Source organism: Myodes glareolus, chromosome X (genome assembly GCF_982192425.1).
Source record: "Myodes glareolus chromosome X, mMyoGla1.1, whole genome shotgun sequence".
NCBI classification, from domain to species: Eukaryota; Metazoa; Chordata; class Mammalia; order Rodentia; family Cricetidae; genus Myodes; species Myodes glareolus.
Window position 1 is genome coordinate 29944946 of NC_142053.1, and position 26674 is coordinate 29971619.

At 42.4% G+C, this 26674-nt stretch overlaps 1 protein-coding gene across 3 annotated transcripts in view; it reads right to left on the reverse strand.

Moving 5' to 3' along the window:
* The window catches only part of Lamp2 (lysosome associated membrane protein 2), a 53193-nt gene extending 26883 nt beyond the window's left edge, over positions 1-26310 (reverse strand). For all 3 annotated transcript variants that reach the window (XM_085684544.2, XM_048439298.3, XM_048439299.3), the window contains exons 1-4: positions 26103-26310; positions 11803-11918; positions 9636-9849; positions 1812-1970 (exon numbers count right to left, since the gene is read on the reverse strand). In XM_085684544.2, coding sequence (XP_085540670.1) covers positions 1812-1970; positions 9636-9849; positions 11803-11918; positions 26103-26295 — 682 coding nt within the window. In that variant the 5' untranslated portion in view covers positions 26296-26310. The remainder of the gene's footprint in view (positions 1-1811; positions 1971-9635; positions 9850-11802; positions 11919-26102) is intronic.
* Positions 26311-26674: the final 364 nt, after the last annotated feature.

Consider the following 26674-nt stretch of genomic DNA (forward strand, 5'->3'; position numbering starts at 1 on the left):
TTATTAGGCCAGAGGAGAGCAAACTACTTCTGAGAGTTAGGTTCCCAGAGTCTACAGTGTTAGTTCAAGCATATGAAGACCTTGGTGGTATATCTTTAAAGCGGATGAAGCAGGGTTCTTAAACTACTGTTTCATATACAGATCATTTCTTGTGAGTTTTGACCAGAACGCATGAAAAGGTTGCAGCTACTCAAGTGTGGCCACACACTCTTCTTTTTCCAGCCCACAAAGGTCTTTATTTCAAAGAATTTCACCTGCCTCTGATGAGAAATTCATAGCATGTCTGAAAATACCCCACCCCCAGCTAAAATGTCCTTTTCCCTCCAACATACAACCACTGTGAGGAAGCATACTGCCTACTTTAAAAAAAAAGAGTTTGTAAACCATTTAAGGATTTAAATACAAAGGAATCTTTTCTTTCCATTACCCCTACAGCAGATCACAGGCATTTAAATCCTTCTTAGGAAGTGTTAGTAGTTTTCTAATAATGAATATGAAATTATTACATTTCCATTAAAAGGCATATTAAATTATTTTAAATCAACTTCTAAAAAGTCAGGGTTAGAACACAGAAATCTAATTTCTAAACTTTGGGCACAGAACTGCTAAGAGTACATGGCCAACTATTTGAAGATTTGATCAATGGTCAGGTTTTATAAGCTGAAAACATCATAGAAAGTATTTTTTAAAGACTATTCCAAGGGCTAGTTAAATGGCTCTATCTGTTCTTCCAGAGGTTCTGAGTTCGAGTCCCAGAACCCACGTGGTGACCCACAACTGTCTGTCACTCCACTTCCAGGAGATCAGACACTAGGCATGCATATGATGCAGAAACAGACATGCAAGCAAAACATCCATAAAAATTTAAAAACATGGCCGGGCGGTGGTGGTACACGCCTTTAATCCCAGCACTCAGGAGGCAGAGGCAGGCAGATCTCTGTGAGTTCGAGGCCAGCCTGATCTACAAAAGCTAGTTCCAGGACAGGCTCCATAGCTACAGAGAAACCCTGTCTCAAAAAACCAAACAAAAAAATTAAAAAAAACATCAAAAATGACCATTCCAGAGTCAGGCATGGTGGTAGACATCTTTAATGCAAGCAGTCTAAGAGGAAGAGGCAGGTAGCTCTAGAAGTTGGAGGTTAGCCTGGTCTCTTTGAGTTCTAAGTCCTGTCTCAAAAACCAGCCAAGGCTGAGGCTGGAGACATACCTCAGCTGGTAAAGTTTGCTCTGCAAGTCTGAGACCTGAGATAATACCTAGAAATCTAAGCATGGAGGCATATACTTGCAATACCGGTAGCTGTCCACAACTCACTGGACAGCCAGCCTAACCTACTCAGGACTACTTTCCAGGCCAGTGAGAGACTCTATGTCAAAAACCCGTGTTGAGTATACATGAGAAATTACACCCAAGCAAGACTGACCCCTGGCCTCCAGAGTGCATGCTCTACCACCCCCCGCCACACCCACACCCACATGCCATCCCTTGTGTATCATAAACTTGTAGCTGAAATTACAAGTAAGAATGACTATCACTTTTAAGTCAGGCATGCATGATGACCACACCTCCAGTCTCAGGAGGCAGAGACGGGAAGATCTCTGAGTTGGAGAGCAGTTTGGAATAAATGAATGAGTTCCAGGACAGCCAGGACTACAGAGAAAACCTGTCTTAAGAAAAATAAAACAAAGAAGAATTTCTATCATACTGAAAATATTTAGACTGTGCCTTTAAGAAATGTTTTCAGATGATGCCCTCAATGAATGCTACCTGAAAATAAGAGTCATATAATATAAATCCAGACTTTAGGACTCACCATTTTTACTCACTGTGCCATTTTGAACAAAAGCTTGTACTTGAATGTCCCAGTACTGCTGGACCACAGAACCCATGTTGACAGTTAATAAACTATTGCACCTAAAGATGTCATTCAATGGAATTTTGAATCTCTGAGAACTTTCAACAGCAACACTTCCTATAAAACAAAATTAACAATGGCATTTACAGGAAGACATGAGAAACTGTTAATGTTTATGTTAACATACAAATGTAGGTTTTCTTTTCTTCTAGGCCTCCCCACCCCATGCCAAAAGTGACAAAATGTGGGGCATGGTGACAGGAATGACAAGTTCACTGTGACTGACACTGTAGGGAGCAGGGAAGACCATAAGGGTTAAGAATGAAAGCAGTAAGACTGGAGGAGATAGTTCAGTGGTGAAGAGCACTGGCAGTGCTGGGCGTGGTGGCGAGCGCCTTTAGTACCAGTACTCGGGAGGCAGAGGCAGGTAGATTTCTGTGAGTTCAAGGCCAGCCTGGTCACAAAGCAAATTCCAGAACAGTTAGGGCTGTTAAGCACTGGCAGCTCTTCCAGAGGTACAGAATTCCATTCTCTGCACCAACATGGAGGCTCACAACTGCCTGATTTCAGTTCCATGTGATCTGCCACCCTCTTCTCGCCTCTGTAGGCAGCAAGCACACATGTGATGCGCAGCCAAACATGCAGGTTTTCTACTTTGTCGGCTACTGTTGTCATTAGTTTGGGTGCGTGTGCATTCATTTCAAGCTGGTTATAAACACATGTGGGGAGGTCAGAGGAGGAACTGCAGGAGATGGTTCTCTCCTATCACAGGGTCACCACTCAGGTGTCAGACTTGCACAGCACGCACCCGGACAGCCCCACATCAGTTTTTCTCATACAATATATTTTGATCATGTTCTCCTTCTCCCAACTCTTCCCTGGCCCTCCCCACCTTCTTCATGTTCCTCCCACTCCCTTTTCCCTCTCTCTCAAAATAAGCAAGAACACAGCAAATAAAAATTGAAACAAACAAAACATAGTAAGATAAAAAGTGTCAAAAAGTCCACAAAGAAACACACACACACAACAGGAGTCCTTTTTTTCTTCTTCTTCTTCTCCTTTTTTTTTTTTTTTTTTTTTGCAGGCTAACTACCAGGCAGTACCAATTACAAATAGCTTCTTGGTTAGGAATGGGGCTTAAAAGAGGAAATAAGGCCTAATTTATTTTAAGAACTGTAAGAAATATGCAGCAATAGGGCAAAAAAAATCCCTAACTTTTAACTAACAGGGGAAAAGGACAATGGGCTGCTTAGGTGAAAAGTGAGAGTGGAAGGGAAGGGGCTGCCAACACTAACACAGTGACTGATGAGTAGGAGGGAAAGCAAAGGTCAAATTAAAGATAGGGCTTAGAGACCATAAGAAAGGAAGAGCGCTGAGAATGTGCTCAGTGGTTAGAGTGCTGGCCTACATGTACATCAGAAGTCCCAGGTTCAATACCCAGTAAACTGCACAATGAGGTGGTAGAGCCACACAGGCCAGTACTGAAATCCGTGTCACACCAGCACTAGAAGCTGGAAGACTGACTTCAGTCTCATGTGTGGTTTCAGCTGGCTAGTGGCCCACCTGGACAACATTAGAAATGACAGATCTTCCTCTCTCTTGGGCTGCTGAGATGGCTCAGCGACTTGGTGCACAGACTAGTGACCTTCGCTTAATTCTCAGGGCCTACACAAAGATGAGAGAACTGACTCCACAAAGCAGTTTTCGGACCTCCACATACACATGCCACAGCACAACACTCACACATGCATACATATCAGTGATGATAATAATCATAATTGTTCAAAGAAAAGATAGAGTGGGATTAAACACAGATTTTTGTAATAAATACCTTTATGCTACTATCCACAAGTATGCTACATCAACTGTAATTTATTTATGAACTTTTTTTCCTAGATGGAATTGAAAGATGATTCCAACCGGCAGTGGCACCTGCTTTTAATCCCAGCACTCAGGAGGCAGAAGCAGGCAAATCTGAGTTCAAGGCCAGCCTGGTCTACAAAGTGAGTTCCAGGACAGGACAGCCACGGCTGTTTACACAGAGAAATCCTATTTTGAAACAGTCTCAAAAAACAAAAAATGAATGAATGAATGAATGAGAAAAATAAAGACGATTCCATCTCAGAAAAGCTTTAGGTAAAAGCAGCTTTTACTATTCCACTGTGAACTGAGTTTTCACTGTAATGCCTATAGCGAAACTGCAAAATACTGAAATCATGCAGATCTAAATGGTTTAGTCTTTTAGAGAAGCAGAAAAGAAAGTATTAATTGTTAGTATTCAGGCATCTGCATTGGCCTGCCCTTGGGGTCCTGACAGGGTACGCCCTCAGTTGCAGCCACTAAGAGCATCTCCTGCGCACATTCACTACGTTCCCTTTTAAAAGGGCCCTGCCCACCTCCCATCTCTTTCTCTCTCCTTCTCTTCAGTCCTGCCACTCCTGTCTCCAGAGGCCAATCTCCCTCTTTCCTCCCCTTTTCCTCATTCACTTTTCCCCAATAAAAAAAAAAAAAAAACCTTCACCTGAACTCTGTCGCATGCATCTTTCTCTCACGTGCAGCATTTTTAATTTACAACATTGGTTCCCTGACCTGGAGTCAAATTCTGGTCCTCTGCAAGAGCAGCAAACACTCTAAACCACCTAGCTACCTTCTGTGCCTCTCCAGCATATAATAAGGTAGCCATTTAATGTTGTCTTGGCACCCCCTAGTGGACAGATGAGGTTTGAGAGGTTTTTTTTTTTTTTAATTTGAATGTTTTCCTAAAATTGTCTCCTTGTTATCAAAAAGGAACAGATGTGAACTTGCTATATAAAGACAGACCTCAAAAACAATGAAAGGGAAACCAGGCGTTGTGGTCCACGCCTTTACTTCCAGAACTCAGGAAACAAGAGGCAGATGGATCTCTCTATATGTTTGAGGCCAGCCTAGTCTCCATAGTTGAGTTCCAGGCAAACGAGAACTACTTGGTTTGCGCCTGTTTCAAAAACAAATAAATCAAACAAGCAAAAATACAATGATGGGGAAAAACAAGTTCTAAATGTATTAGGGTTATGCTAAACTATATAAAAATTACAACTATTATTCATGAACAACGATAATATACATACAGGAATGCTACACCCTAAAGTTAAAAGGCTAGTTGTTTCTAGCAGGCAGGAAGGAAAGTGGAGCCGAGGAGTACCTTAAATGTATCTGTAAAGTTTTATTTCTTTCAAATAATGAAGCAGACAATTTAAAATTACATTTACTAGGCCAGGCACACTCCTTTAATCCCAGCACCCAGGAAGCAGATGCAGACAGATCTCTGTGAATTGGAGACCAACCTGGTCTACAAAGGGAGTTCCAGAACACCCAGGACTATACAGTAAGACTCTGTCTAAAATTTAAAAAATTAATTCTGAGTAATGGATCCCAGTAGGTCTGCTATATTAGTCTGTAGTTGTTTTGTATTTTAATCATGAAAACATTTTTAAATAGCAGTTTAAAGTTACTTCAATTATTAAATGCCTAAAAATTAGTATTTCAAAATACTAAATTATTTCAAAGGCAATTCTCTAAAGTGCATATAAGGAAAGTATTTTAAATTCCAAAGTGTTTGATAAATACTTTATTATACAGAAGATAGTCATAGAAAACTTCATCGAGCACTTGTTTAAAAAAAAACAAGGAAGGGGGTCAGCATGTCAGTGACTTTGACTTTATCTAATGTGTCAGACTAAAGCCATCCTCCTTTAACGGCTGCCCACGTAGTTGGGGCATGCATTGCAACATCTTCTGATTAATATGACAGCCTCTGAAGCTGGCTTCTCTGCTTGTAGTCTCCTCACTTCCAAATTAATCCAGCAGTATATATTCTCTACAAACCATTCCCTCTGCTATGCTTGTATCATTTTCTGGCTTAGGAAAACCTGCCACAGTTTCCCTAGTGCCTATCCCATCATACTAAAGACCCTTCCTTGGCTTCCCAGGTCCCCTATAATGAGGCCCATTGCACTGAGCCAACAGTCTTTGCGGAATTCCTGTTACACATACAGACAGCGTGGACTGTAGTCAGGCAACTCTCCAATGGCCGCTGTGCGTCCTCTGCTTCCCCCTGGTGGAAACATCCTGCTCTGATTTTTCCACTTACATTCTACCACGAGCCGCCGCAACTCAGGACCCACTTCTCCACCAAGCTCTTTTACTCCTCTATCACAAACTGACCTCTCTTTCTCTTTCCAATCTCTCTTCTCTCTCTGCTCCTCATCAGGACTACTGGTGAGAACACTCAGAAAGTAGGCATTCAGTCCAGGGATCCACAGACGCAATTGCGAAATGCACATTACCTTCTAAATTGACTGTGTGCTTTGAAAAAGAGAATCTAGCGCTGCCCTCACATGCTCAGAAAAGACTTACCAACTCTCTACCCACTCAAGCAGAAACTAGAAACAACAACAAAAGATTCAGACTGAGCTCAATGTTCTCTCTATCACTTGGGAGCACAATTAAGCTTTGTCTCCCTCAGTGATTTCTACAGCCCTTGAAAGTCAAGGACAAATCTTATCCTAGTTATTAAAGATAATGCAACCATGCCTCACCCACAGAGATAAATATCTAAAATAGCCAATAAGATCTTGCCTCAGTTATTCTCTCAAATTAAGAGATTAGTCGAATTAAAACTTGGATGTGCACAAGAAAACCCACAGAATCAGTTAACCTGTGCTCATAGCAGCTCACAGAGACTGAACTGACAACCAGGGAGCCTGCATGGGGCTGACCTAGGCACTCTGTGCATGTTATGATTGATTGTGTAGCTTGGTCTTCTTGTGATACTCCTAACAGTGGGAGTAGCGACTGTCTCTGACTTTTTTTTCCTGCTTTGGAGACCCTTTCCTCCTATAGGATTGCCCCATCCAGCCTTAATAGAAGAGGAGGTGCCCTAGTCTCACTGCAACTTAATATGCCATGGCTGGTTGATAGCCACGGGAGGTCCCCCTTTTCTGAAGAGAAGCAGAGGAGAAGGATTGGAGGTGGGGACACTGGGAGGAAAGAAGGGAGGGAAAACTGCGGTTGGGCTATAAAAAAAATTAATTTAAAAAACCTAGGTTTGATTTTCAAGTCTCTATCTGTGCTAGCTCTCGTTTAACATGAAATTCATTCACTCCTGAGTCTTTTGGGGCAGGGTTCAAGACAGGCTTTCTCTGTATAGCACTACCTATCCTGGAACTTGCTCTGTAGACCAGGCTGGTTAAACTCCGAGATCCACCTGCCTCTGCCTCTTGAGTGCTGGGATTAAAGGCGGGTGCTGCCACCACCCGGCTCACTTCTGAGTCTTTAAAATATGATTTCTCTATCCACAAGTCCAAAGGTATTATTAAACCCCAGATCTAGGCACCTGACATTGATCAGTCAGTGTTCCTGCAGTCAGAATGGCATACTATGAGTGACAGGAGCTAACTACTCCAGACACCATATTAATCTAATCTCACTGGAGGGGGCTGAAAGGTGAGAACTGTGTCCCCATCGGGAGCTGAGGACCGGCCCCAGCACTCTCTCAGGGTTCAGAGTAGGACTGAGGGGTAAAACAAACTAACTGACTTAAGCACATTTTTCCTGCAAGTTTCTTTATTCCTTAGGGGAAGATGAGTATAAGGGCATAAGGCGTAAGGGCAAAACATCAGACATAAGGCTAAGGTGTGATCTCCACAAAGCTTTCAGTTTATATAGGCATACAGACAAGCTGACAATCCCACAGGTGGTAACAATGCTATCAAGCATGCATTTTAACAGAGTCATAAGAAACCAGCGATCTGGCAAGAAGGCACCTTCTATCTCAGAGGGGGCGTGGCTATGAAGTTCCCCAGTGGTTGAGAACACATTCTTGGCAGCTATACTAACCTGCAGGCTTAATTTGCATTAGCATCTAGCTGGTTGAGTTAAAAGGAATCTCTTTTGGGGACCACGCTTTTGACTCCAGCAGGGTGCCCAGGTGAGAATTTTTCTCTCTGAAGCTAGTTTTAGTGCCTCGGGCCTTTTTCCTGTATAAACAGTTAATTTCCTGGGTCATGATTCTATGTTACTTGAGACCAAGGTGAAGGGTAATACAGAGTATCAGTAGCCTGTTAAGTCCTGTTAGGTCAGAGCAGAAGATTGTGCCTTCCTGAGTCTGCTGTTGGAGCAGACATGTTACCTCCTATATGAGGCCCCTTTCTTATCTGAGACTACTGTCTATAAAGAAAGTGTGTGGGGGACTCCTGGCAAAGGCACTGACTGCAGACAGGTCGGCGTCTTCCTGCTGCAGTGCAGTCATGTTTCTCCAGTATTACCTCAACAAACAGGGAGATCACATCTATACGTTAAAGAAATTTGACCCTATGGGACAACAGACTTGCTCTGACCGTCCTGCTCGGTTCTCCCCTGATGACAAATACTAAAGACACCGAATCACCATCAAGAAATGCTTCAAGGTCTGAGTTCGTTAATTTCATCTGCTGCCTGCCCCCAGGCCGATTATCAGTAACCAAATGCATCAATCCGTGAGCAGTGACGCCTTCCCGTACTGTTTGGAATCCTATCTCATCACATGATTGAGTCTATCGTAATGGGCACATCCCGTAAAAGGAACAATCTTAACTTTGTTTTTCATGCTTTGAATTAATGCCAGGTTATTAAAGAAAGATTTAAAAAAAGAAAGTCTGTAAATTTCCTGGGTTATGCTCCTATGTTACTTGAAACCAAGGTGAAGGGTAATTCAGAATATTAGTAGCCTGTTAATTCAGAGCAGAAGACCAGTAGATCACGCCTTCCTGAGTCTGCTGTTAGAGCAGATCTGTTACCTCCTGTATGAGGCTCCTTTCTTATCTGAGACTACTGTCTATAAAGAAAGTGTGTGTGGGGGGGGGGACAATTTTTATGTAGTTTTGGCTATGAGAACAAGGACTTGACTGGATCTTTTTCACACCATGGCTTCCTGTTGTGAGGGGAGGTATCCGGTTGCCCTACAGGAAAAGTCCGGTTTATACACTGCAAATGCTGACCTTAGTTATTTTAGCTGTAATCACTATTTATTTTTCTATTTTTATTAAGATTTGTTTGTTTGTTTGTTTAATGTACACTGATGTTTTGCCTGTATATATTCTGTGTGAGGGTGTTGGATCTCCCAAAACTGGAGTTAGACAGTTATGAGCTGCTATGTGGGTGCTGGGAATTGAACCTGGGTCCTCTGGAAGAGATGTCAGGGCTCTTAACCACCGAGCCATCTCCCCAGCCCTACACTATTTACTTTTCAAGTAAAAGTTCATCTTAATAGTAAAAAGATCTGATGTATTTCTTCTAATCTCAAATGACTAGACTTGTATACTTCAGTAAAGAATTCTCTCATTCATCCAACATTTGCTGAGCTTCTGCTAATGAATAAACATATGAACTCTGTAGCTCAGTAAACTTTGTTTCAAGCACTAGCTTTTCACTCACTCACTAAATTTGGAGCCTTTGGGAAACTCACCAAGCTTCCATCCCTTTACTTACTTCCCAGGATTGCTATCAATTGTTCACTCAGTAAAACACTGCATGTGACAGCCAGGGTAATCAACGGTATAGAGTAAGAGACTCCAGCAATGACAGTCACTATCACTTTGTGCCCAACACTGTTCTACTCATGGAGTCAGGACTGAGATAGGTAGAAGACTGATTTTTCATTCTTATTGAGAAGATAGACGAGCACACTAATGATTATTTTGTTTACATCTTTTTGTTACTAACGAAAGCAAGAGAATGTAACACAAATCCAACTCTTAAGGTTACCTTTATCTACAGCACCAGGAAATGTTGTGTTATCACTAGTGTTGTAGGAAAGCAAGATGCTGTCGATAAAATAATCAGATGCTTCCTTGGTAAAATTCACACTCCAAGAGACAGCGGATCCAAATTGTAGCACTATTTTGGCACTATTCTGGTCATCCCCACAGCTGCTTCCATTATATGTCACTCTGGGAAGTTCTGAACTGGTTACATTTTTCTAAAAGACAAAAGAAAAGTTTAGGAGTGGGTGAGAAAAAACAGCAGTGAGTCCTACCCTTTGCCTGTTATACTGTGAAAACCGTTCTCAAATTCTTTAGTTACACACCAAGTATTTGGACAAGTTCATGTATGTCTAAAGAAAACAGGAAAAGGCACCCGGATGCTTCTTATCTAGCTGTGTGCTAACTTCTGCAGACCTGGAGATGGAATTCATGGTCCCCTGCGCAAAGGGCAACTGTTCTACCACTGAGCGCTGTCCTAGCTTGTAGACTGGTTTTTTTAAGTGATGCTATAAATAGGGCCTTAACAAAACAAAAATAAAGCAAAGGGGCCAAAAAAGAACAACAAAAAGGTAGATAAAGGGCTGGAGAAAGAGCTCAAAGGTTGAGAGCACTGACTGCTCTTTGAGAGGTCCTGACTTCAATTCCCAGCAACCACATGGTGTCTCATAACCATCCGTAAAAAGATCTGGTGCCCTCTTCTGGCATGCAGGAATACATGAGGCAAAACATTGTGCACATAATTAATAAATTTAAAAAATCTTTAGCCGGGTGGTGGTGGTACACACCTTTAATCCCAGTGCTCGAGAGGCAGGCAGGTGGATCTCTGTGGTGTATAGCCTGGTCTACACAGTGAGCTCCAGGACAGGCTCCAAAGCTATAGAAACCCCCCTCCCAAAAAAGGTAGACAGAAATAGCAAACTAGTTCTTAGAAGTTGGGTGCCAGACAGATGGCTCAATGGTTAAGAGCACTGGCTGCTCACCCAGAGGACCCAGGTTGGATTCAGAGAATTCACATTGTGGGCTAACAACTGTCTGTTGACTCCAGTACAGAGGGAGGCAATGCCCTTTTCTCTCCTTCTCTGGCACCAGGCATAAGTGGTGCGCAAATACACATAGAAAAAGATTTTTAAATCCACACACCTATACATACACATATTGTATGTATAAATCAAAATGTTTTAATGATGAAAAAGAAGAAATTTAAGAAGTAATGTTGTATATTACTTCAGAAGTAGTTAAAACTGAAATACCATGAAGTTTCCTCATTGGCATATAATCATATCGAAAGAAAACTCAAAAAAAAAATCAATGAATTAGAAGTATCCACTCCAACCTTAAACAGTGTACTTTTAGGAGTTTGATAGTTTAAAATAACACAGGCTTTAAGGGTTAGGGTAATTAACATGAAATCTTATTTGTACGCATATTTCTTTCTTTCTTTCTTTCTTTTTTTGGTTTTTCAGGAAAGGGTTTCTCTGTGTAGCTTTGGAGCCTGTCTGGGAACTAGGTCTTGTAGTCTTGTAAATGAGGCTGGCCTCAAACTCACAGAGATCCTCCTGCCTCTGCCTCCTGAGAGATGGGATTAAAGGTGTGCGCCACCAAAGGGTACAAAAGTCTAAATGTAAACCCAGATGTTAATCTCAGCACTCAAGAGGCAGATGAGGCTAGCTATCCTGATCTGGAGTTCCAGAACAGCCTGGGCTACATAGAGAAATCCTGTCTCAAACTAAACAAAATCCAACTGTAAATAAATCCCTACTATAAAACTCAAGACAAATATGGAACTGGGAAGTAGAACAATAACAGAGTGTTTACCTAGTACCACCTAAGAGACTCTGGGCTCAAACCCTACCACCAAAACCAAAAATAAATAAATAAATAAATAAATAAATAAATAAATAAATAAATAGATAAAACAAAAAAACCCTTTTTAAGACTAGGAAGATTGTTCAGTGGTTAACATCAGTGGTCACTCTTCCAGAGGATTCCCGGCACCCACATGGTAGCTCACCATCATCTGTAATTCTGGCTCCATGGTATTCAATGCTCTCTATTGACCTCTAAGGGCACTCACTATATGAACATGATGCACAGATACCCCTTCAGGCAAAACACCCATCTACATAAAAAGTAAGTCAATCTCAAAAAAGACAAAAAAGTTTACTTACAAAGGTTTTGTTTGTAGTTTCATAAAATATTGTGAAATTCATCTCCCATTTTGCAAAAAGGCAAGTACCGTTTGAATTTGTCAAATTAAGTTCCAATGCAGAGGATTGAACAGCTCCTAGATTAAAAAAATAAATCATACAATATAAGGTAAAAATAAATTCTAGCCACTGCTGAAGTTCAACTCTAAAATGAAACCCATATGGTCAAGTATATGGTGTCCTGCTGGTTACTTTCTTTGTAGTTTTTGGTTTTGGTTTTTTGTTTTTGTTTTTGTTTTTTTATTTCTTTCAAGACAGGGTTTCTCTGTAGCTTTGGAGCCTGTCCTGGAACTAGCTCTTGTAGACCAGGCTGGCCTCAAACTCACAGAGTTCCACCTGCCTCTGCCTCCTGAGTGCTGGGATTAAAGGCGTGAGCCACTAGTAATAAAGGTAACATTTTCTCTTCCGGAAATAAATGTTTACTAGATCCTTGATGCTTAGGTGATGGCAGAAACTGGTGACTTTGATTCCCACATTCACTTGTGCCTTGTCAGGCCAGTGTTAGACAGCTACAGTTGTCTTCTTGCTGTTCTTGTTTGTTTCTTGCAATGCTGTGAATCAAACCAGTGCTTCACATATTGGCAAGTGCTCTACTGAGCTACAACCTTTGCTTCTTTTCATTTTTGAGGTAACTAGGGTAGGGGGAAGTCTGGAAAGTGGATTAAATTCCTGCTTCTCTGAAACCCAGTCAGTGAAACCGTCTCTACAATAATGACAGGTCAGATGTCTTAGGCTCTTCCTCGGAATTCTGTTGCCAATTATATGACCTAGGGCACATGAAGTCTTCCCAAATGATTTTATTCTGATGTGATCAGGGTTAGCTCTTGAAGCAACATCTCAAAGGGCTGTTAGAGTCTGGATCCATAAGAAAAGTCAATCTTTACAAATGCAGAGTTATAATTTATTTCCCTTCAAAACTGCACTGAGTAAAAAGGCTGATGAACCTCTCACATGGACCTACAATTACTTCCTAAATTCTCAGCCTGCTCCTTCTGCAAATGGAGAAACTTTAGGCAGAAATGTTTTGGGACTTTTCATCTAACTTATCTCTCATCTTCTATACTTAAAAGGTTACTGAAACATTACCTATTAAACTCAAGGGTCTATCGCCTCAATATCCTAATGGAGAAGGGGTAAATATGCCAGCAAATCCACCTGCAACATAAATAACAGGCAACCATCTGAGAACTGTCTTGCCTGTCTCATACATTACCCAAGGGGAAGGTTGTTTCCTGTTAAGGTAGCTGCACACCCTTTAGAGCTATCCGAGCGATCCAGTGTCATCTATCTACAGGCAGGGACATGTTATTAGAGTAAGGAGAAAACTCCTGAGGAATACCAAACTGGCACGCGTCAGCAACAGCTTTCGAGCTGTACACAAAAGCCTGCCTTTCATGCTCCAGAGATCTGGCTGCCTTGGCAAGGCCAAACACTATGCGAAAGCTTGTGGTTGCTGACAGTGACTAAGTACTGACAAGGATTCAGAACGAGTTTGGATGAGGAACACCAGGTTTTTGCCACTTCCTTTTCTCCATCGACATGGAATGGAGCTAGCTGTCAAACAGATCTAAGTCTACCCTTACAATCTTCCTAAGCACCTGGAAGTTTGCTTTGTCTGTGCTCGCTCTCTCAGCTTGGCATAAAGTCCTAAGCTTGTATCCCTTGTATAAAGTCTACTCGGTCATGATAAAAGATCTTTTAATATGTTGTTGCAATCAATTTGCTATGATTTCATTACGAGTTCTGCATCTACATTCATTACTGGTATCAGTGTAGAGCTTTGTTCTGTGGCAGTCCTTACAAGTTGAGGCTAGAATTGTGGTTATACGAAGCTGAGCAGAGTAGATGAGAAAAAGGGGTGGAGAGATGCCAATCAATGGAAACGAAGTTCCAGTTAGGACAGCTAGGAGAGACGTGCTTCAGAGCACCACACAGTGGGGTGACTAGAGACAGCAACAATGTGCTGCATGTCTCAAAAAGACAGGTCTTTCAAAGTTTTCCCCATGAAGAAATGAGCAGCACCAGGGATCAATGTCTAGCCTGATTCTTTAAAATTACACAATACTCATATGTATCAACATCATAATACCCCATTTTATTGTGTACAATTTTATGTTCATGTAGTACTTAAAATCAATTTAAAAATAAAGGATACTCTTGTTCTACACGAACCACTCAAAACTATTATGAAAATAATTGAGAAGTCAGGCATGGTAGTGCTCACTTACAAACCCAGCAGTCAGGAAGCTGAGGCATGAGGCTGCAGTGATGGCTGAGCGGTTAAGAACACCTGTTGTTCTTTCTTGCAGGGGACAGGGGTTCAATTCCTAGTACTCACATAGCAGCTCACAGTCTATAACTCCAGTTCCAGGGGTCCCATATCCTTTTTTGGCTTCTATGAGTACGTAATTACATACATGCAAAACACTAATATACATAAAAATAAATCTAAAATACTTTAAAAAAAAAGGCTGGGCTGGAGAAATAGCTCAGTGGTTATGAGCACCAGATGCTGTTCCAGAGGACCTGAGTTTGAGTCCCAGCACCATATGGTGGCTCACAACCAATAACTGCATCTCCTGATAGCCTCTTCTGGCCTAGGCCAGCGCCAGGAATACAAGTGGTGCACAGACATATAGGCTGGCAAAGTACCTATGTAATAGTCTGTCCTGCCTCTTTAAGAGACAACCCCGCCCACTCCCTCCCCTGTCCTCTACTGAGGCAGGCAGATCTTCCTTCCCCTTGTAGCCCAAATCCCTTCCTTTCCATCTCCCAAAGAGGTAGTAGCTACTGCTGTGGCTCCTCTCCTCCCCCCTCTCCCTGCCTCTGCCTCTCTCTGATCTTCCGCCTTCTCCCCTTACCCCCCTTTCCCTTTCATAACCCACTAAAAGAATACCCAACCTCACTCTGCATGACGCGTCTCGGTCTCTCACCTGACATGCAGCTCCCTGTCTGGAACTCTCTGCCCCTCGTGTCCACTCGGGGGCTACCTGTCTGGGACTGGCTGCCTTTGTGGCCTGCCGTGGTCTTGGGATCTACTGCCCACTGCCACCACTCAGGGAAATACAACCTATGCCCATAAAGTTAAAATTATATTTTAAAAATGTAAAAAGAGGCTGAGGTAGGTGAATTACATGTTCAAAGTTAACCTAAGCTACAAAGAAAGATGGTCTCATGAAACAGTATCTGCAGGCAGGCGGATCTGTATGAGTTGGAGGCCAGTCTGGTAGACGGAGCAAGTTCCAGGACAGCCAGGACTACACAGAGAAGCCATGTCTAGAAAAAAAATAATTAAGAAAAACAAAGTGTCTCATGATAACTATTTTCTTCTCAAAGACTTTAAAGTGACAGGAAGGAAGTTGTGGAAGATAGTGATAAGACCAATTTGCCCAAGGTGAGAAAGTAAAGGTTCCAAGAAGGGAGTTCAGGTTGGGGTTAGTTCATTTATCACTTAGAATCGAACTCAAAGTAGCTAATGTACCTCCTGGAGCCCGAAAACAAGAATGTCCTGTGGCCCCAGACATACCTGGCCACCTCTCCAAGGCCACCAGCATGGCAGTGGCTCACTCAGCAATTTCAAAACCCAGATTCGCTTTCACTTCCTCCTCCAAATGGGCTGTCACCTCAACCTGTACCTTGAAATACAAGGCAAAGCCTGGCATTTTGGTCCTACTTCTATCCCCAGCCTGCCACTCCATCTTTCCACTACTTCCCACCCCTCCGGGAGTCCCTGAAATGCGCTGCTAGATACCACTCCTTCTCCAACACTCCTGCTTAAACGTTTTTACTGGGTCCCAAAATAAATTTAATTCCTATCTGATTTTCAAAGTAATCTTTAATCTTGTCCCACCCTATGGCTTCAATCACTCAGACCATTTTCCCAGAACACACCCTTTATTTAATCTGGTTGAACTTGTTTCCAATGGGCCCAAAGGCTACATCCACTCACTCCACTCGGAGTAGCTTCTATTGTGTCTAGCACTTGAGATCCACTTTCTTCTACTGGCTTAAATCATCCTCATGGAAGGCTGTACATGTGAAATAGCTGTACCCTTCAGCTTGATTCTAACGGCTGGCCCACATCACTGCGCTACACAAACTGAAAATGGTGTGCACTGGTTTTCTCACTCTCCCTTCCAGCTAAACTCTTCCTAGCCAAGAATTCCACCCCAGACTTAAAGTACAAAGACTGAGAATGGAGCCCCAGCTATAGATAAAGCATTCTATGGTTAAGGAAATGGCTTGGCAGGTTCAAGTGCCCAGGAAAAAGGTGGACACTAGCGAGTGGTAGAAGCTGAAGTTTTGCACTTGGCCATAACAGTGCAATCCAGTATTGAGCCAAGTTTTGGTACACACAGCCAAAGGAGTTCCTCTTTCTAAGTAAATTAATTGATGCACTTTTTTCTATTTCTATACATTATTTATTTATTTTGTGGTTTAGTTACTGAAAATTGAACTGGGGAGCAAGTGTGCTACCACTCAACTACATGGCCAGCCCTTGCTCTCTTTAAAAAAGCAAAATATGTTATTAAGATATTACATACACAGCATAACAGGCAAGGAAAATATGTACTCAGTGCTAAGTACAGCTCATTTTTTTATTACATGAGTAAATGAATCCTCCTTCAAGAAGCAGAACATTCCAAGTACAGTCGCAGTATCCATGGGAACAGATTCAACAGATTCCAGGAATCTGAGAGGATACCGAAGTTCACAGACGCTATAGTCCCTGACATAAAATGGTATATAAAGTATTTGCATTTAGCTCATCCACACCCTCCTATATATTTTAAAACCTCCCTGGACCACTCATATAATAGAATGTAAATAGTTGTACTATGTCGTCTAGGTAGCAGCAACCAAAAAAAATCATATTATGACTTTTAAAGCATAAATACTATGCTCTTTGCTCATACTTTGATCCATGGCTGATTAAACTTGTGAATTTGCGACCTAGGGAGAAGAAGGCTGACTATACCACCTTCAAAGTTCCTACAGCTCCACGGTAAAATGCCACCCTGACTTGTAACAAGGTAGATACTGCTGCCTGTTTTTTAGCTTGATATAAACAACAATTTACTATGCTATTGGGTCTGGCTTCTTTAGATTCACTGTGATGTGTGTAACTGTAATTAATTCATTATTTCTATTATACTGCTTCTGATTATGGGGTGATCGTGTGTGTGTTGTAATATATATGTATATATACATATATATGTATATGTATGTGTATATATATATATATGGTATTGTAGATGGACAACTAGGTTTACAATCTCAGTCTGCCCCATCCCTAATGCTGTTGTAAACATTCTTTGTATATTGGTATACCTGTGTGTGTTGAATATTTATCTAACAGTGGAATTGTGGTTTCAAGGGAGTATGCAAATGTCCCATTATAGTTTGAGGGTTTGTTGTTGTTGCTGTCTGGCAGTGGGAGGTGTTTGGTTTGTTTGCTTGTTTTAAGTCTTTCTTCCTTTCCTCCCCCTTCTTTTTAAGTGGGAGGAAAGCACTAAGTAGACTAACATGGCCTTGAACTCAAGATCACATGCTTCCGCCTCCCAAGTGCCAAGATTAAAAGGGGCCTAGTTAGCCAATTTCACTAAGCAACTCAGAGTGGCCTTGAACTCAGTTTCCCAGGATAGCTAAGAATTCCATTCCCCGCCTAGAATTACAGGTCTGTGTTCCCTAACCCTGCCCAGCTGTTTTCAGTAAATTCCCTTTCTGCTTCAAATCCAACAGGTACTTTCTCCTGCTTGTTTGTAACTGAGAACCTGGACTGAAGCTGGGTGTGGTGATGCGCGTCCGTCCGTAAATCCTAGCACTCGGGAAGCTGAGGCAGAAAGATTGATTCAAGGCTGTAGTCTAGGATAGTAAGCCCCCTCAACCTCTGTCTAAAACAAATAAAACCGAAAAACCCCTTGAACCCCATGCCTGCATGCTATCCAGCTCTCCAGTTAGCAGTCACTTCTCTGAGAACGTCCCGTGAATATAAGAGCAGTCCACAGCGCACATTAGCACATCTCAGTGGACTTTACAGTATCTTGATTACCCTTTGTTTTTTTGTTCTTTCAGTATTTTTTATTATACAGACAAATGATAGATAATTTTCAAATAAAGATCTACAAATGGCCAATAAATACACTGAAAAAGTATTCAGCATAATCATTTTCTATCACTGAAGCCTGTCTCGCCTTCCGGCAAGGGCTCTAAAACAGCACTTCTGAACTGTCACTTTGAACAAACTAGTACGCTGTGGAAACTGAAATACAGTAAGCGGTTTGTTATTAACAAAACACCAACGTCTGTGACTGAGTGATATATGTGGAAAGAGATTCTCTTTTGCTAGTGTTTCCATCACTCGTTTGAATTCCAATTTGCACCTATAACCATAAGATCCTATCTAAGCCAGTCCCTAGAAATCTATCTTTTCTATGAATGTCATCTATCTTGTCTGTCACATTGGAGAAGATCTATTACTTATCCTCTATCTCCTATCATTCCTAGTAGTGTGGAATATATATTAGGTTTTCAACAAATACTGATTGATTACAAATCAATCAAAATGAAACTATCCTGCAACGTGGACCTGAAACCCAGCTGAGTCTAATTACAGGTGAGCCGGTTCTTTTGACCTTCCAAACCATGAACTTAGCAATGTTGTAGATGCTGCCTCAAACCTCATGTAGGCTTTCCATAAACTGTGACTCAGATTTCAAGCTAGCAATAATGCTTTTCCCATAAAGTAAAAGATTAATTTTGAAATGTTACACTTGAGCAGAATGTCTCTAGCAAGCCAATTCCACATTTAACTGCTATGCTTGATTTTTAGAATATCCAAACTATTTTAAAGGCTATAAAGCCTTTAAAAGCCATAGCTAAATATATCCTGGAATATCTGATTATAGAGCTGAAAATTTATTCTCAAAAGAAAAGAACGGCTGGAGAGATGGCTCAGTGGTTAAGAGCACTGGCTGCTCTTCCAGAGGACTGAGGTTCAATTCCCAGTGCCCACATGGCAGCTCACAACTGTTTGTAACTCCAGTTGTGGGGTGGAAATCGCTCATAGAGACATACATGTGGACAAAACACCAGTGCAAATAAAACAAAAATAAACTCAAATATATACATACATACACAAAAAAGAAAAGGGCCATGCCTCAAAAGTCAATATTCGAGCACAATTATCTTCTTGGTACTGCTCTAACCAGGTCATTTAGAGGTTTGTTTAGAACTCAGTCACAGTTATCCAAACACAAAGTATTGTATTAAAAAAAGTGGCTAGATTTTTTCGAGTCTATTTGGCCCAAATGTACCTGAAAAGTACACAGATTAAAACAAAGGCCCACTGGGCAGTGTTGGCACACGCCTTTAACCCCAGCCCTCAGGAAGCAGAGGCAGGTAGATTTCTGTGGGTTCGAGACCAGACTGGTCTACAGAGTTTCAGGACAACCAGGGCTACATGGAGACCCTGCCTCAAATAAACAAGATATATAGATGGAAGATAGTGAAAAAAACCCTACAAGAGGGGATGGAGAGATGGCTCGGTGGTTAAAAGCACTGGTTCCTTTTCCAGAGGACCCAGGTTTGATTCCCAGAGCCTACAGAAATCTCTAATTCCAGTCCCAGGAGATCCAACACCCTCTTGTGGCCTCCTCAAGTACTAGGATAAATATGATAAACAGACATACAAGCAGGCAAAATACACAGATAAAAATTTTAAAACTGAAAATAAGAATAAAAAATTTATACGACACAGTGACCTCAAAATCAATATAATGAAGCAATGAAGCGAACCATCTGTGGACCTGCGAAGCTAAAATTCCACTCAGGAAGCCTCGCTGACTAGCTGTGAGACTCTGGGCCAGTTACTCTGCCAAGAATTACAGTGTCTATTTGTCTAACAGGTTTTTTCAATGGGGTATAAACACTCAGAGCTAAGAGATGTTTTCCAAGCAAGTTAGACATCCTGTTTACAGCCTCCCTTTCAGTAAACACTGGCACTTCAAGAAAGGGACCCTTCCCATCTTAAGCTGTGTCTTTACTTTCATTATATTAGGCCCTATCCTAAACTTTACCCATTTATCTTCAGGTTGGTCAAAAGGGGGTTTTTTTGGGAGGGAGGGCGGTGAGAGGAGAGAAGGCATATGGAGCTGGAGAGATTGTCCAGTGGTTAGAGCATTGCTCTTGCAGAAGACCTGGGTTCAATTCTCAGCACCCATATGGTGCTCACAACCATTCACAACTCCAGTCCCAGGGAATCCAAATCTGTCCTTTGAACTCCAAGGTCACCAGACATGCATGTAGTACACAGACATACATGCAAGGAAAACATACCTACAGAATAAACCAAATCTTAAAAGGCATAGGGCCAGGGAAGTAGCTCAGCAGGTAAAGGTACTTGCTACCAACCTGACACCCTAAATTCAATTCCTGGGGCCCACACAAGATAAGTAACTCCTGTCGGGTGGAGGTGGCGCACACCTTTAATCCCAGCACTCGGGAGGCAGAGGCAGGTGGATCTCTGTGAGTTGGAGTCCAGCCTGGTCCACAGGAGCTAGTTCCAGGGCAGGCTCCAACGCTACAGAGAAACCCTGTCTCGAAAAACCAAAAAAGATAAGTAACTCCTGCAAGTTGTCCTCTGTTTTCCACAAAACAGGGCAGGGCCTACAATCCCAGCACTCAGGAAGTTAAGGCAGGAGGACTGCCATGAATTCTAGGCCAGCTCAGGCTACACAGTGAGTTCCAGGCAAGCTTGGGCTAAGGAATGAGACCGCTAAAAAAAAAAAGTAGGACATAAAGGCCAATGCCTTCTTCCCTGTTTAGGGATGGTCTTCTTGTAAGTTCCATCCAATGAACTGCTCGTGTTTACTGTGCCTCTCATTTTTCCTTCTGTTAGGTCTGCTATGACAGTAAATAATAAGGTTTTAAGTGATGAATGTTGGTCATGCAAAAAGCAACATTTAAAATTAACGAAACATACTATTCTAAAAACCATGAAATGACTTCCTTGATTATTTTTAAGGTCAGAGAGTAGGTAGACGACTCTTGCAGTAATGGAAAGTGCCTATTGCTGAGCTGCATTTGGCAGGCCTCCAGAGTGCTTTTGCAATTCACAGTGGGGTACCAACAAGTACTCATAATACACTTTTGGAATTGAAGAATCTCTGGCCACTTTAATACAAAATTGTGATTAGAAAGTACAGCCTTCCTGAACCCGCGTCGTTGAAGCCATCTCCAGCGCTGTGAAACAGTGCTAGGTTACAGACAATGGGAAAGAAGGCTAGATACACAGAATATACCTGAATAGTATAACTCTATCAGATATGCCAACCAAAGACTAATGGATTAATGTCAAGCCTGTCCTTTCAAGTGTCTCTACTACAAAGAGACAAATTTTAACTGAACCATGAATTCAACATTATCAGGTAAACAAAATGTGCTAAGGCTGTAGGAAAAAAACAGTAACAACAAAACCGTGCTTCACATTTTGTCTTTCTGATGCTCTCCAGGAGACAGATGCTGGCTGGCTGAGAAAACCTAATTCTCACCAAGTCCTTCTAGTTCTCCACATTAATCCTCATGCCCAAGCAATGGGGCTAAATGTGATGCTGCACCCCTGAAATCCCTGCACTAAGGAGGCAGAGGTTGGTGGATCTCTAAGTTTGAATTCAGAGTTCCAGCGCTACATAGCAAGACCCTGGTCACTCCTAACCCCACAAGAAGGAGCACAAGTAAGGGAGACTAGAATTGTCATGCGAGATTATCTTATAATGATCTGCACTCTTACCACCAATTTTGAAGTTCTTGATCCAAAGACACAAAAGAGCTTTTGGAAAACAGGCTTTGTGGTCCACAGAAAACAAAGCCCACATGTGGTCTAATTCACCATCTTATCTGCAGTACCCAGTGAATATCCCTAGCAAAAATTTACTGACCTTTAACCACTAGGCCTGGTGCTACAAAGGCCATGGGAAAGACCAGCAGCTAAGGTCATTGCCTCCTCTCAGAGACTAATACCATAAGGTAAAGAACAGAAAACAGGCTAGTAACCTAAGAGTTTGGGAGACAAGATTTATTCTTTTATTCTTTTTTTAGCTTAAGTAATTTCTTTTATGTGTTTATTTTTATTGAAAATTAATAATATATTCTGATCATAGTTTCCCCTCCCCCAACTCCTCCAGATCCTCCCCACCCATATTACCTCAAACAGTTACAGGTAAGACGGACCTCCTTCCAGCACTAAGGTCGCTACCAAATGTCACTCAATCCTAGAAAGCCCTATGATCACATAATCTAAACCCACAGAGCATCCCTACCGCCCAACTATCTCACCTAGTCATTTTCATTCCTCATTACCTGCTTCCTGTTTGTTATGGCCCTTGTCACTATTTGAAAATGTTATTATTTACCTGTTAGGCTATCTTCCCCCTCTACAATGGAGATCCTGTGACAGCAGACCCTCCACTGTCTTGTCCATTGCTGTCTCCCTTTCATCTGCTTGTAGTGTTTAGAATGTAATAGGCAGTTATTAACATCTGGGGAGAGAGCGACCCCAACCTGGACTACACTTAGGATGTTCATCAAAGCTTTTTCTTACCTCTAAGAGGGGTCTTGAAGCTTTTTTAAAAGTCTCATTTGACCCCTTAAAATAGAAATTAAGCCAGGCATGGTAACACACACACCTTTAATCCCAGCAACTCAGGAGGCGCAGAGGCAGGTGCACCTCTGTGAGTTCAAGGTCAGCCTGGTCTAGAGTGAGTTCCAAGACAGTGAGGGCTACACAAGAGAAACCCTGTCTAGTCTCGAAAACCCAAAAACCGAAGCTAAGCTAGTTATAAAAATCAATGACCACAGAATTCTGTCACTAAGGAAACACAATTAAGCAACGATATTAAGAAAGGAATTTCACCTGTTGCCCTTTTCATATTTCTAATTCAGACTTTTTTCCCAACACAGTCTTTCATTGGTCATAAGTCATTCAAATGAAAGGCAGCGAAAATTTTTCTGTGAGCAGTGGTGGTGTATGCCTTTAATTCCAGCACTCAAAAATCCAAATAAATGAATAAATTTCTGTGAGAAACACCAATTTAAAGTCTAAAAATATTTTCTCTACTTATTTAAAGCAAAGACTTTGGTATGCCTTTTTCACAAAGCTGCAGATTCAACCTAGGGCCTCTTACATTCTGTTCAAGTGTTCTACAGCCAAGGTATTGGCACAACCTTGTAGTTTTTTTTTTTGTTTCCTTTTAGTTTTTCAAAACATAATTTCTCTGTGTCACATTCCAGGCTGTCCTGGAACTCGCTCTGTAGACCAGGCTGGCCTCGAACTCACAGAGATCTGCCTGCCTGTGCCTCCCGAATGCTGGGATTAAAGGTGTGCACCACCACTGCCTGGCTTCAGCTAGACTTAAAAACTCGATCCTCGGCTGGAGATGGTTTAGTGGTCACTCTTCCAGAGAACCCAGTTTTGGTTCCCAGTGCAGCTTACAACCGTCTGTGTAAACTCCAGTTCCAGGGGACGTAAGTGCTGCCGTCTTCAAATTACCATGGGTGCTAGACACACCTGTACTATACAGACACGCAGGCAGACAAAACATTACATTAAATAATAAAAAAAAGATAACTCAAGAAAATGTTTACCCTTGAATCCTATGTTGTTACACATTGCTCCTGTAGATTTCTTTCTGAACTTGGGAAGGGAGGGAGTCAGCTTTGGAAACCACCCAAAAGGATGAATCGAGTAACTCCAAAATCACTAGGTGTGAGCATTTCTTCTATGTACTATTTCACCTGTTAACTTTCTGCAGTGAGCAAAGACTGCTTTTGTAAACACAAACCGAAAGGTTTCATTAAAAAAAATTAATGGCACAAAAGCAAACATGGAGGTCAACTATGTTTCTTTCTCTGAACAATAACAGCACTGTGTTGGTGCAGATTCAATTGGCAGGGAATTACTGGTTAATAGCTGCTTTTGTCAGACGTGTTCTTGTTGCTGATAAGGTGTTTTCCACTGTAAACAAGCCTCTCGTGGGGTCAGCCAGCCTGCAGCAAGTGCTCCCCATGTAAGGGTTAGAATGAAGTGTCCATGCCAAGCCTCACAGCCCAATTTCAGAAGTATACAAGGAGTTGCTTACACAATATGGTCAGCTAGGCCAGATCAAGGACCTGCAAATGTTTTAGAGTCAGAATGACCCATCTCTGGAAGACCTCCCAGAGTTTTGGTTTAGGTGAATTATATTTGCTGGCACTTCTGTATTAGAAATGGAAGTTAAGAACACTGGAGTCATGGGGCGGGGGTGATATCATCACGTATTATGTAGCTTCTGGAAAATTCTACTGTATATAAGCAAAAGGCTGAGAGTGAAAAGGAGAAAAAGCTCAGTACTGCTGGGGAAAGTTGTGATTGCAGAGGCTACCTCGCAAGGTCCTTCATGGTTGGTTACTGGATAAACTCATCTGATGCCATGCTCCAAAGCTGGGCTCCTTACACTTGCCACTACTAATGTGTTAAACGAGGTAACTTTTCTTTTCTTTTGGTGTTGCTCTGCGTAACATCCCTAGTTGTGCTGGAACTCACTCTGTAGACCAGGCTAGACTCAGAGATCGGCCTGCCTCTATGTCCTAAGTGCTGAGATTAAAGGAGGTGCCACCACACCAAGCTGGAGACAACTCTGAGAGGCGCTGTTCTTACAGGCAGGTTAGTAGGATCCCGGGCCTCTGTTAACTAGACACTGCCCTGAGGGGCATGCAAAACTGCCTCTAGGGTATAGATGTATATACAAATACATATATGCATGACATTAGAATAGATTAAAAAGAGGTCATGAATTTGAAGGAGAGCAGGGAGAGGTATATGGGAGAATTTAGAAGAGATGAGGGAAGAGAAAAATGTAATCTCAATACAATCTCAAAAATAAAAAAAATTTAAAAGCTACTATGGAAAATTTTTTAAATGTCTCTACATGATATTGCCAAATGCCCACTGGGTGAGAACAGACTGTTCTGGCGGATTCTATTCCACCAAAATGTGAATTACAAATGTACCTATCTCTATTCCGTTTCAATCTGGGTCTTTACCTTCTATCCCTTTATTAAAGGACAAAGAGCCAGAGCCACTGAGTAGCAACAAGCAGAGTAAATCAGGTCAGGAGAACACACTGTGATCAAAGTTCAAGTTTAGGCTATTATGTTAGTCTACTGGGGTGGATCACAACCAACCTTAACCCATTTACTTTTACCACCAATCCTTAGGCTATTACCTACCACAAATAAGCCAATTGCAATGGGAAAAGAGGGGAAAAAAAAAACAAGAGGCTCTGAAGAAAAGTAGGTAGGATACAAAAGTCAGATACACAAACTACCATCTTGGAAGCTCCCCCGGCTTTAGCATCTAGGAGGGATTTCTCTGTCGGAGTCTGGCGGGGAGGAAGTAGCAAAAAGTTACAGGGGAAAGAAAAAAAAACCCACAAGATCCTCAACACCTATAAGTCGGATATTAACTCCCACCCCCCAAAGTTCTCCCTCATCCTGTTTGTCTCCAGAGGTTAGGTATAAATTTTCTTTGCAGTTAAGTTCCTCCAGCTACTTTAGATCCCCCTGCTCTCAAAACTCCAAGACCATCCTTAAACCCCCACACCGTTCCCCATCTTGTCACCCAGGTCTCTCCTAGCCTCGGATCTCACTTAGAAAGCCCCCAACGCTGTCTCTGGCCCCCTAGGCCCTACTGTCCTATATCTGAACCCTGTACTCTGACCCCCAACAATTTCCCTGGGGTACAGTGTCATCCGTCGGTTCCAAATTTCCTTTCTCAGGCTACAGTTTTTCCACCATCTTCAAAACTCTTCCCTGAGACAAATAACCCAGACTCCTCGGTGTCTGCTCCCCTGCTCCCCCAGACTCTTTTCCAAGTTGTTCCCTCCATGCCAGGTGTCTGGAACTCTTCACTCATCTGGCCTAATCCGATGCCGTCCTCCTCCACATCCCTTTACTTGTAAGATTTTTACTCTCAAGGGCCCTCCTAGCCGGCCATTCCTTAGCCAGGTCTTCTCTAGGTCACTGCTCAAGGCACCCCCCCCCCGCTCCCCGCCGCCCCCCTCCCTCCGCCCCGCGCATCGGGCTGCCGCCGCCGCCCAGTGTCAGCTGCTCAGTCTCTCAACGCCTCCCCGCAGACCAGTCTTTCAGGTTGTGGCCTTTGAACCCCCCCTCCCTTCCCCCCGGGCCCAGTTGAAAACACTAAAGGAGAGGGCCCGAAAACTCACCCAGGAGCAGACAGAACAGGACGAGCCCCGAAACCGGAGAGAGGCGGAAGCGCATCATGATCCTGCGGGGCAGGCGACGACCTGACAGGCGATGGCAACGAACACCCTCGCAGACCCGGGGAAAACGAAAGCACAGATGACCACCGACCACAGCACCGCGAAAGCCAGAAATCGCCGCTTGGGCTCCAGTCATAAGACCAGGGGCGGGGCTCTTTCTTCCTTTCAGCCAATCACCATGCGAGAAAACAATGCGAGGGGCGGTGATGTCGGGGCGGGAGGACGGGGTGGCCACGCCCTGACTTTTTGGTTCACAGTCTTATTGCAGTAGGAAGAGATATGCGCGGAGGGCTTTTTTTTTTTAAGGCTTACAGGAGAGGAGGAACTTTTGAGGTTTGTAGATAGTGGGTTATTTCTGTTCCCGGTCCTTGAGAACAAACGGAATCATTTTTCTGGCATCAAAACGGTTGCTGGGTATCTCAAGGTAAATATATGCAAAAATATAACATGGTTATTTATATATTCAGTTTATGCTATTGGTGGACAGAGAAGCTAGGGATTAGTGTGGAGTCACT